The sequence below is a fragment of the Oppia nitens genome, unplaced genomic scaffold, assembly GCF_028296485.1.
Source record: "Oppia nitens isolate AA-2021 unplaced genomic scaffold, nextdenovo-longstitch-racon4-pilon3 scaffold1_pilon_pilon_pilon, whole genome shotgun sequence".
Lineage (NCBI taxonomy): Eukaryota > Metazoa > Arthropoda > Arachnida > Sarcoptiformes > Oppiidae > Oppia > Oppia nitens.
Window position 1 is genome coordinate 2977065 of NW_026533199.1, and position 12879 is coordinate 2989943.

General features: G+C 22.9%; 1 protein-coding gene across 5 annotated transcripts; it reads right to left on the reverse strand.

The window, feature by feature from the left end:
- Positions 1 to 405: 405 nt before the first annotated feature.
- Positions 406 to 11503, reverse strand: LOC128952312 (calpain-B-like). 5 transcript variants are annotated; one of them, XM_054297684.1, is made up of 20 exons: positions 11447 to 11468; positions 11146 to 11360; positions 5181 to 5394; positions 5036 to 5092; positions 4849 to 4932; positions 4601 to 4751; positions 4283 to 4497; positions 4063 to 4207; positions 3836 to 3990; positions 3718 to 3770; positions 3533 to 3635; positions 3203 to 3341; positions 3023 to 3144; positions 2810 to 2961; positions 2455 to 2610; positions 2017 to 2089; positions 1898 to 1960; positions 1247 to 1318; positions 644 to 1080; positions 406 to 582 (listed from the first exon to the last, which is right to left on the reverse strand). In XM_054297684.1, the coding sequence occupies exons 1-20, from the start codon at positions 11451 to 11453 to the stop codon at positions 556 to 558; spliced, it is 2640 nt and encodes an 879-aa protein (XP_054153659.1). In that variant the 5' UTR covers positions 11454 to 11468; the 3' UTR covers positions 406 to 555. The 5 variants fall into 5 exon arrangements, with proteins under 5 accessions (XP_054153659.1, XP_054153658.1, XP_054153663.1 ...); XM_054297683.1 differs by having other exon boundaries at positions 11146 to 11503; XM_054297688.1 differs by lacking the exons at positions 11146 to 11360; positions 11447 to 11468 and adding an exon at positions 6309 to 6584.
- Positions 11504 to 12879: the final 1376 nt, after the last annotated feature.

The window sequence follows — 12879 nt, forward strand, 5'->3', positions numbered from 1 at the left end:
AATAAATATTAAATTATTTCATGAACTGTATAGTTCAATAACAAAAAGTTTTACAATATACTGTAATTAATTTTATGTATGAAAATATTTAGCAATTAAAGTATATTTTTATAGCTAAGTATTTCAATTTAAAAAGAAAATTGTGCCTTAGATTTATAATTATGTCAAAAATACAGTAATTATAATATGTAATTGCAATGTATGTAATAAATATAGTATTTAAAGCAGTTTAAGATTAAAGTCATAAAAATAGCACTAATTTTCATTTAGTAAATATTGTAATTATATAAAAATACAATTTCTTATTTAATAATAAATTGTTAGCTCAAACAATAATTTTAAAGATATAGCAAAATTCATAGCAAAAAAATAGAGTATCACAAAAAAACTTTATTAACAAAACTAATACTTGCTGTATATTATTCACATAAACTTGAGGCAGATTTTAATACAATGTACTGTATATATACTGATTTATATACAGTATATATTTACAGTATATTGAGTAACTTTGAAGCAAAATAAGTTTAAAGACAAATCTATTGGCGATTGTGTTTAACAATATAAGATTCTTTCGACAAACTAATAGAAAAAATTAATTATTATTAAAAAATCATATTTTATAAAAAAATGTATAACAAACCTCTTCGAGAGTAAACGAAGAATTAGTATTTAAGGCGATGTTTTTGTTACCGATGTTGGATGTGTTGTAACCAGTGTTGCCAAACGGCAGCACTCGTCCACCACTGGGTGACTGACCACCGCTTGTCGGCTGTTTGTTTTTAGCGGTCCAGATGTCGATCGCGTGTTTCAATTTCATCGACGAATGTATAAAATCGTCAAATGTTAGCGATTTTTCAGTATTTTTTTCTTTTTTATTGCCCGAACTTATGATACCGTATCTGAATATCAGAATTTCGAGAATACGACGGTTCACATTCAGTCCGACCTCGCGATAGGCTGACCTCAGCTCAGTGGCAGATATAGTATTACTGGAATCGGTGTCGTGTTTCTTGAATATAGTACACCACTGGCGGATGTTTCGCCAAAGTTGACTGAACTCATTCATACCAAGTTTGCCTATAAAAATACATTATAATAATAAAAACATCATTAATCACAGCAAAAAAATTGTATTTTGATTAATAAATATCTCAAAGAAAAAATACTAATAATTTGAATTGCTAATAACATTATCAATAATATTATCAGATTATATATTATCATAAATATATACAACTCTTACCCGTCCTGTCCTCGTCCAGCATAGCTATCATAGATCTACACGACTCGAGTGAAAATCCATCAAATTTGAACTCTGGTATTGTATTATAGAAATAAAAATCAATAAAATAATATATCTATAAATCTGTTGATATACTATATATAACTAGACTTTACACTCAATTTATTAATTAGACACAAAATTGTCACATTCTATAACAATGATTGATTTTTTTATAGATGATATTAATAATGTACTACACTAATTAAATATTTGTCAATAGTTAGAATTAATTAATTAAATTTGAAAACACATTAAACTATAGATTAGTCTTAGTAATATAAATTAATAATATAAATTATGTCATCAATAAGTGTTAAATGTTATATTGAGAAGAAAAATAATGATTGATAAATTATAAGAAATATAATGATAATAATAATATAATGATAATAATAGATGATATCAGAGATTTACTTTAATTATATATATTATTATATTAGTATAGTTAGACAGACATACACTCACCCACAAAGACTTGAAATCACATAAATAATGAAACACACAATCAATGGTCGTTTAATCAACGATTTGGTACAAGAGTTAGTAAAACGATTAGTATTACATATTAAATAATTTAGACATTTCTAAACACATCTATAATTTATATACCTTTTTTCAACGCGTGATTCATTATCTCTTGCAATTCAATGGCATCCACTTCCATGTCTTCACCTAAAAATCATTAGATTTAATGAACTGTATTTTAATAATACCCGTAGTGTACATACCGGCCAATTTGGCAAAGAATGAGGTTATCTGTGATTCCGATTGTTTGGCTCTTCTTTCAGTTACTTCTTCAGTCTTATCAAAAGAAAACAAAAAATAAAAACACATTTACTTAATATATTATCATTTTTAAAAAAGTGATTTCACGTTTGTTTTAGCAGTGATTTAACCGTTTGTGTTATAAATTATTAAAAGCAAAATTTTTTTACAGACATAACAAAAGATATAAATCGTATTATCAATTGATAATAAAAAACTATATAAAATATTATAATTAATACAATTAATGCAAGTTTTCACTTCATGCAATTAGTTGTGTTATAATTAATACTGCATTTCATGCATTATATTGTTAACCAAATTATCAATTAAATGCATATATGAAAAGCCAAAACCATTAGTTATTGTGATTTACAAAACTGAAATCAAATCAAACGAACCACTTCTGCATTTTGAATAACTCTCCAACAATTGGAGAATAAATTAATAATTGTCAAAACAGTTTGAATCACATCAACATTATTGTCAGTGTTTGCAACATTAGCGGTCGGTTCCGGCTCTTTAGGCTCATTATCTCCGACCAGATTATCGGTAACCTATTGATTGATTAATTCATTTATATAACCAAATCCATAGATTAAGAGTTTGGGATAAATAAATAAAATTTGTTAATTGAAAAACATTAGGCTTGACTTTTTAAAAAAATTAAATATCCAATAATTAATCAATGATTTAACAACAAATTAGACATCAATTATTTGTCATAAAAATTAGTGTCACTTTATCATCACATACTCCGTTGGTTTTGCCGGCGTTTTTGTCATCGACTAATCCGATGTCTTCATCGCTTTCGTGAATATCTTTGGGAGGCTTTTCTGTAAAGAATCGGATGAGAAACTCTCCTTCTTCTCCGGGATCAAAGGTCGACGGAATGATACAATATTTGCCTAAAAAACAAATCAAATTATTTTTTAGTGATATATGAAATATACTTTTATGATCTCAAACCTGGTTTCAGTTTAAATCTTCCGTTCACTTCTCTCAAATTGATAAAAGTGGGCGATTTAGCCACCGATGCATTGTATTTAAAGTATTCAGTTGTCAATACTTGTTCTCTCTGTGGTTTAAATCTGTTATAAATTAAATAAATTAAAATTATATTTATTAACTATTTTTGCTTTCAAATACTTCGACTCATATTTTGGTCCATCGGTAACAAAGTGTCCGTCTTTGACCTCATAGATAGCAAATCCAATGGTAAGACTGTCTAAACCCATCTTTCGTTTCAAACGGTGATTCTTTTGCATGAGTGCCACAACACAAGTGCCTTATATTTTAAAAATAATAAATTTAGATAAAAATAATAAATTTAGATAAAAATAATAAATTTAGATAAAAATAATAAATTTAGATAAAAATAATAAATTTAGATAAAAATAATAAATTTAGATAAAAATAATAAATTTAGATAAAAATAATAAATTTAGATAAAAATAAAAATAAATTTCAATGACATACAGGCATCTTCATCGTCATTTTCATCCGGATCTTCTAGTGTTATCAAATACTGAGGATTCAAATGAAATGTCTGCAAATGGTTTCGACATCCACCAGCACTTATCTATAAGGCATATGAATTATGTAATATTTTAAAAGTATAATTTTATCATAAAATTGTTTTATCCATTAAAAATAAGTCATACGCCTCTAATCCATGATCCCTCAAAGTATGACACTTCCCAACGACGCTTTTCGTCTAAAATCAGACAATTATTATCATTTATATGTATTTTTTAGTATAGATTAATATAATAATCAGACCATCTTGTAGTGAATCCGGTGATACACTTGTTATCTCAAGTCGAGTAAAGTTTTCTTTGAAATCCTTGAATGCCATCCAAAACTCTCCGTCGGCATCGAAAGTGAGTCCCAATTGTTTTTTCTCGTATTCGGGAACCACTGTCCACTCCCGTGATCTTTACAGATATTACAGTCAAATGTTATACAAATCAACAAATGATTGCTAAAATATCCAAATGTATACTAACTTATCACTCCAGGGTCCTTTCCATTCGGCTTCATTACCCCATGGATTTCTCACCCGAACCAATGGTATCTTTCCCTGAACTTTATGCGTACTTAATTGAACCAACTTTACTCCAGTTACTGAGTAGGCATGTCCTCGAATTAAACCTAATGTTTTATATTATTTAAAAAAAATATTGTTAAATAATTTTGAATATCACTTTAATTACTTGATGTCTATACCATTAGACATCTCTGCCTCCATCTGCGATGCGTCCAATGCTTCAATAGAACAGCCCTGAAATGATATCCGTTCGCAAGCCTTAAGCATAACATTAAGTAGATTTGGCGGACAATCGTTTGATTGCAAATCGAAATGTTCAGTCAGACCACCGGTAAAGTCTTCCATTGCCTCACAAGTGGTTCCACCTTTAAGTGCTTCATATGAACCGTGAAGTCTAATTAATTATTCATAGATTATTCATATAATTTGATATAAAATAATTAATTTAAATATTTTAATAAAGATTTTTTAAAAATCAATCAATAGTTTGCCATTACTTTGCGTACGCCTTCTCGACCAAAGCACTCCAGAATTCGTGTTTGTCTTTTGAATGCATAAGCATTAGTTTTCCATTAATAGTGGGAAGTCTATCATCGACGACAACGTCTACCCAATTGCCGTATTGCCAAAAACGGAAGTGAAATATGCCTGAAATTATCAAATTTTGTATTCAAGCGAATAATTAGCTTAAGATAATTTTCAAATAAAAAAAATGTAAGTCAGATGTGATGACAACAACAAATACCTGCGTATTCCGGTTTGTCAAATGTCTGGTCGTGTGGCACAACCCGGTGGAAGAGCTTCTCGTTTAGTGTCAGATTAGCGATAGCTGTGTTGTGTTAAAAAAAATATTTATTAAAAATAAATAAATAATTGAGTTCTTCATACAAACATTTATTATTATTAATAATAATAATTTTTTGTGGTATTACCTGCCAATAGCCAACAATTGCCCAGTTCACCTTGCATTACATCAAAACGTAAAGCACCTGTAGTTTGCAAAAAAATAGTAAAATTCATTAAAACAAAAATAATTGGACTATTAATTAGACTATTGCTAATTATGATATGTCTGACCATCGGATATAAACTTGGGATCGTTTGACAGTTCAGTCGGTCGAATCCATTGGAAGGAACGCCTTCCTCTTCCTGAAGACATATAAAAGGACGAATCGTTGGCAGGAAAGGCATCGTCTTCGAAGAGGATACCATCTCTCAGACATTTATCACGAATCTCATAGTAGTCCTGCACCTGACCCGGGATTTTAATACCGGATTTTCTTTCACCTAACTTTGTTGAAAAAAATAATTTTTATTTTATAACATATTTTTCAATTAAATAAAACAAATAAACTATTATATATATTATGTAATTACAGTATATATATAGTTATAAACAGAGATTTGTTGAAATAAATATTTACACAAAAATCTCAGTCAATATAAATTGGTAGTTAATATGTTAAAAAGCAATAAATATTTATTTAAAATAAAAAATTATATGTTTGCTTACAATACGATAATTGTAGTGACAAGACATATCACACTTTGTTATTGACATTAAATAATAATAAATAAAATTTTAAAAGTCAAACTCAATTATTTTTATTATAGTTTTTAAATCTGAAATTTAAATTAGATTTTTTTGTTGGGTTTTTTATTCATGTTTTAGTGATAGGCATATACTTTAAGTAATCAAATAATTTGTGTATAGAAAGTAATATTTTCAAACATATGTCAATTATACTGTATAATAGTGCAATAAAATTAATAATAGTTTATATTAAAAAAAATAACAATTATAGTAAAATAAATATTTATTTTAATAATTGAAATCCTGAAAATGGCAATAAATTATATTTATATTGTATTAATATATAAGTAAAAGTGTTTTATCTAATCTATTAGTTAATCATATTATATTACATCAGTCAAATATTAATGCTTAAATAAATATAATGTAATTTTATCATTTATTAGTTTATATAAATTAATATCATATATGATATAATATAACATACTAAATACTAATGTAGTTATTTAAATACAAGTATTATTTAAATATAGATTAGTTTACAAATTAGTTTTTAAATAAATATACTTCTATTTGCTATTTAATATAATTGATAGAAATAAATATTAATTAGCCGTATTGTACAGTACTGTATAGTACAAAAAATATTGTTAATTAAAATTAGTAAATACCTTATAAAATATTGGTTCAGACATTGTGTGTCTATAATGCAATTGATTAGTAAATCAATAAATAAATTAAAAATTATTTCAAGCAATGTATCGATCCGTTAGTAGTATTTTGTCAATTAATAAAATGTGTCCAAAAATAATCACATTTATTATTGTTATTTAAAACATTATATTAAATATTATCGACCGACCAATCATCCAATAGTCTCACTGCGAGACACATTAAGTCAAACTTTTTTATTATTAATATATTATGTCATAAAATGCTAGTGAAATGAGCACTTAAATCATATAACACTTGTATTTTAAACGTTAATATTAGCTCACAATTTAAATATATACAAAAAAATTGTTTTTATTATATTATATATATTTATAATTCGTGTTTTGGTTAAATAAATATGTTTTTAAATAATAAAATTTTCAATTATTATGTTATTTCGAGTATTTGCTTCAAAATGCTTTGAAATACGAGATTCATAACAATTAATTAATTATGTTATGATATTTAGTTATCAGTTTATATGATATATGATAAAAATGTTACTCAAAAAAATATATCAATTAGTCATAATTTTTGTGAAAATAAATATTTATTATTATTATTAGTGTTATTACAAATCGGACATCAATTTAGTTGTCAGATAACTAATGTTGTGTTTAATTAGTAATATTTTTAAAAAGATATCATTAGAAAAAAACACGCATTGAATGTGAATAGTAATGATTGGGTGTATAATAGGGTTGTATAGTCAGTCAGTCAGTCATTAATGTGGACACCGGAGTGCATGGCATTCATGGCATACACACACACATACCATACCAGACATACTGTTCCTCACATGCAGTGCTCATGTCTTCAAAAAACTCATTATTTTTGTTAGCGAAATATAAAAATATTTTAATAGTCGGAACCAATGCTTACAATCTTTGGATAATACTTTGATGAGTGCTTTGGGAGAGGTTTAGAAAACATTGATTAATATATCATATATACTCAATATATTAATTATAAAACAAAATTATCATTAAATAATTGGCTGTTTAAAAAAGTTTTTAAAAATAATGTTTAGATCACTTTTATTATTGATTTTTACATTTAAAAACAAAAATATTATTAAACAAAACACTTTATCTTAACATTTTTTGAATGACTGACAAGTTTTTTTTGACGAAAAATTTTCACACTTTATTAGTCATCAAAACTATTACTACTATTACTACAAAATGTTGTTAATAACTTAATTATACTATCGATTTAATGTCAAAATTTTAATTTGAAGTAATAATAGTCAAGTATTGTAATTAATTAGCATTAATATAAATTGATGAAACTAATCAATAATCATTTAAATATTTGTATACATATGTAAATATATTATTGAACTATAATTAGTAGTTTGATTTTACAATAAATAAAAACAATAAAAAATTTTATTTTTATGTTGTTTTTCAATTATAATTATAAACACAATAAACTTTTGTTAAACTATATAGTATTAGAAAAGTTGATTTCAATTCAATGTTTTCAATATAAAGTATATTTAGCTAATATAAAGAAGTCTTTTGACGACACCATTGAAGACTTGTTTGCCTTGACTTACACTTTAAGGTTAAGCCAAGCCTTACATTACTGACAATAAGTTTACATTTATTAATAAACATTACTTTCGCGTTCAAAATATCGATATTTACTGCTAATAGTATTATATACAGTAATGCTATGTTTTTATGGAAAATATAAGTGATTTAAAATTTATTTAACTAAAAATAACAGTGTAGTTACTGTTAGATATTTAATTTTATAAAATGTTTACAACATATTATAATAATAGTACTGTATTACAGTATTTATGCATTTGATAGTTTGGTAGTTAATGACTAAATGCACTCGAGTTTTATTAAATACATTAAAATATTTTTATTATACAGGTATTAATTCTACAGTATATTAATATTGTTTGCTAACTATTGTCTTTACAAATACTACTGTGTGATTAAGTTATAAAATTAATAGTACAGTAAAAGGCAAATATGTTAAGAACAATCAGCTTAAATAAAAATAAATTTTTACATATTTTTGTTTAATTTGTATTTTAGTTTTTAAGTATTTATTTTTAAAGTTATCATGTTGACTTAATTTGGAATAACTGTCATAAACTTTTTATATCTAGTAAATTGAATAATTGATATCTAAAAATTTAATAAATTTTCAGTATACTGTATTCAGTACTTTATATAAAATATTTACTGGTTATAATTGATTTATTAATAAAGTTTATCTCAGTGTATAATTTACAATATACTAAAAATAAATTAATAAAAATATTTCAGTTGGGCTCACTTTTTCTTAACATAATTTAGTTATATTATTGATATTATTGCATTAATTTAACTAACATACTATTTTAACTAATATAACTATAATATTAAAACATATTATGTAATCCAATAATTAATACATTATAATTTAGTATTTCATAACAAAAAATAATAATATAAAGCAATTAAATTAATTGAATGTAAATGTATTTAATCTCAAATGTAAATTTAGTTTAATATATTCTAAGCGTTAATTTAATTGATTATTTACAGAAAACAATAGTTACTAAAATAAATTCTGTAATTTTCTAATAATAATTTATTATATATTATCTAACAATTTATATTATATATATTGCATTACTCATTCCCATATTACTTGAAATATATATTACTTTAATAAATCTAAGGAAGTAAAAAGCTATTATTTTGTCAACAAAAATAGTAATAAAGTTAAAACAAAACAATAATATCAGCATGATCAAATAAATTAGTATATAAAAGCTATTATTATTATTACTTACAATTTAACGATACTATTCTGTATATTCAATTAAATTAAGGCATTGCAGTATTATTTAGGGAGTAATGCTTAATAGACGTCAATACAGAATCTTTTTTTTATCCCTCCCTTCATTACAGCAATACAATAATAAATTGATTTTAGTTATATAGTTAAAGATATCATTAAATTATTATATTAAATTAAAATTATTAATTATGAAACTATTTTGATAATAAAAATTTCTAGTTTGGTAAATTGTAAATATTCAATCTAATTAAAATATTTTTAGTTTAATTGATTTTTTAATTACTCATCGAATATACACACATCGAAATAATAGTTTAAATTTAGTTTTTTAATCATTAATACTGTTTATAGATATTTTAAAGCTAAAATGTAATAAAAAATAATTTACAAAAATAACTCATTTTGAAACTTGAGAATAATCTTAAAATTTTTTGTTTAAAAAATAAATTGAAATAATACTCTCTCACACTATTTGAAATATTTAATAGATATATAATTTATATCTTGTTATAGATACTTAATACTGTAAATACTGTACCAATATTATATTAGTTATAATATTTTAGCAAAAAAATACCTGTACTATAAATATAAAGTGGTGTTATTAAATAAATAAAATAAAAAATAATTTTAATATTTTAATTAATTTTTTTCATTGCAATATCTTTTCACAAATTTTTTTACTTATTTTTTACTGATATCAAACATGACATTAGCAATGAACATGATAATTTATTACAAAAATTTGGTTACTCAATGAAAAATTAAAGCTTAATTATAATCAAAATCATAAATAATTGCAACAAGTTTTTTGTCTAATTTATAAATATATTGCATAATTGTATTTATAAATTACTGTATGTATAAATATATATTATAAATTGCCATAAATTATGATTAAATATATTTATATAATTTATTAATAATTATTTCTATTAAACGATGCTTATATACTTTTATAAATATTTTAATTATATAACTATTTATATGATACACACTTTTTATTATATGTATTTGTATAAAAAAATGTTCAAATTTAGAAACATACAAATCTTGAAATAGTAAACGAAAAAAATCATATAGATATTACATTAGATTAGAAATGAGACTAATTTACTTGTATTTAATTAATTGCCGCCAATATACTGTATTTATTAAACCATTCATACAATAAAACAAGTTTATAGCTATATATTTATGAAACGCGAAAACGAGTGCTAAATATATGATCATTTTATGTTAGCCGACAATAATAATAATTGAAATGCAATTTTTAAAATCAAATTGTTTTTATTAATTAGTTCCCGATATTCAAACAAATTTATTAGATAATAGTTTCTATAATATTAATATTATTATAAGTTATAACCAACCCTTTTATTTAAATGAAGTAGTGATGTATAGCTATACTAAATATATAGTGATTTATAAAAGTAAATTATTGATAGTGTTTTATTATAGTAAATAAAATTAATATTTATTTCTTTTTTAATTAAATATTTATATAAAATGCAATTTTTATGCATAAAATAAAAATTTTTGAATTACACAACAAATTTTATAGATAGAGATATAATAAAAAATTTACATAAAATTTTGGTAAACAACAGGTTTTAACTGAAATATAATATATATTTTGTTTATTAGTAACTTTAAATTGTTATATTTAAACGACTGTTTATATTATTTTGTCAAATGAGTTAATTAGATTCAATTAAAAGCAAAAAAATATTATTATCATCATAAATAAGATAATGCATAATTAATTTATATTTACATATTATTTTTTATATAATTTTTTATAACTTTAAAATTTAAGATTTTTGTTTAAAAAAATAAAATCTAACAAAAAAATAGTTTCAATGATGTGCTATATATATATTAATTTATATTATTAATATTTAAAAGTCTGGTTGTTTGTCATAAAAATGTTTAAAAGATATAAATTATAGAAAATAATTTCAATTATGATCTATAGCTTACTTTTCTAAAATTATTAATTGGTCTAAAATCGATGGATTGTACCGAATGTCTCCATAGGGGTTGAGTAATAACACATGTATTGTGCACTTGTCTATTGTCGGCATTGACTTTCAATATGATATCATCCTCTTTCATAACACCAACTTTCAGCACATTATTGTTATCTTGTTTTTGTCGCAACTTTCCTGACACACACTCATTACTACAACTGGACACTTGGTTACCCATTTAGTAAATAAATAAATATTTTTTAATTTAATAAAATAGTAAAAAAATAATTTTTAGGTATCTATAACCACACCCAACATTGTCTCATATGTTTAAATGATTGTATGAATCCCAGAGCAGTCAAATGGCAACCACAACCTTAAGTGTTGAGTCAATTGACTTCATCCCAGACTTTCTATAAATATCAAAAGTTTTCAGTAATTGTCGACTCATTTCTCAGTGAATTACACTTTTGGCAGCACTTAATCCATCCTAATATATGTAACAGTAGTTATATATACAGTATTTTGAATATAAAGATGCGCTTTTAAAATAAACAGTTTTCAAATTTTGTGTGAAATACTTTTAAAAATCTATATTATATTATATATAATATATATACTGTATATACAATAAATAATACAAATAATATATAGTGTATAAACTATCCCATTATAATGACTAAAGTATTGATTAATAAATTTATTTAAACTGTGTCATATAGTTGCTATAATAATTGCTAAAAAAGCTAAATAGTTATATTTAATTTTTTAATAATTGCAAATCATATTCACTTGTTTTCAGTATATTTACAAGAATGATGTACACAAATATACTAATAATTTCTATTGTTAACAACAAATAATATTAATTAAAAACATTTTACAATTTTATATCATTTTGTAAATAATATTTTATATACTGTTTAATGCTTATATTTTAAAAAATCGTTAAAATAGTTGTTTATAAGTTTTTATATTTGCTAATCCATCAAATAGTTATTTATAGTTATAATAAAATTACGGGAATAGCGTCCACATAGCGTCCATATTAGATGGATATACTAAGTCTCAGTTATAGGTTATAAGCGATAAACTGATAAAATAGTTTTTTAGTTGGAAATCAAGAAACTAATTATGACTTTATTTAGTTTGACAAAATACCAATAATTAATTTATTTGTTTATAGAGTGTTAATGTGAAATTTAAAGTTTTAAAACTATTTTAGTACTTATTATCTAATAATAAAATTTTAATTTTCTAAAAATTATAGTTTTATTAGTTTTAATAAGTTTATTAAATTAAAAGAATAAAGATTAGTTATGATTTTTTTTTAATTATTATATATATTTACAAAAATATCATTAATCAATATCATTAAAGTTAGTGAGAAAATTTTTAATTATTTGCTTTAATACACATATAAATATATATAAATTTATATATATATATAACATTTAATAAAATAATTATCTGTATTTCCTATTAATTTTCAATATAATATTTTATATTTATAATATTAAAAAATAATATTAATATATTAAATAAAAATTATAATACACTAAAAAATCAAATTAACCGTTTTTAATTGATTACATTAGTAACACGATTTGGTTAAAACAAAAGTGTAAATACTATTTTTTAAACTAAAAAAAATAAAACATATATATATATATTTAAATACTGTATATTAATAACTAATAACTTATTTAAAATAAATTAAAAATCAAAATTAATATTAATAACT

Coding starts and splice junctions, on each gene's coding strand:
- LOC128952312 (XM_054297683.1), bottom strand. CDS start 11,373: ATGGGTAACCAAGTGTCCAGTTGTAGTAATGAGTGTGTGTCAGGAAAG. Junction 5,093..5,180: donor TCCCAAGTTTATATCCGATG/GTCAGACATATC, acceptor TGCAAACTACAG/GTGCTTTACGTTTTGATGTA. Junction 3,771..3,835: donor ACCGGATTCACTACAAGATG/GTCTGATTATTA, acceptor GTCTGATTTTAG/ACGAAAAGCGTCGTTGGGAA.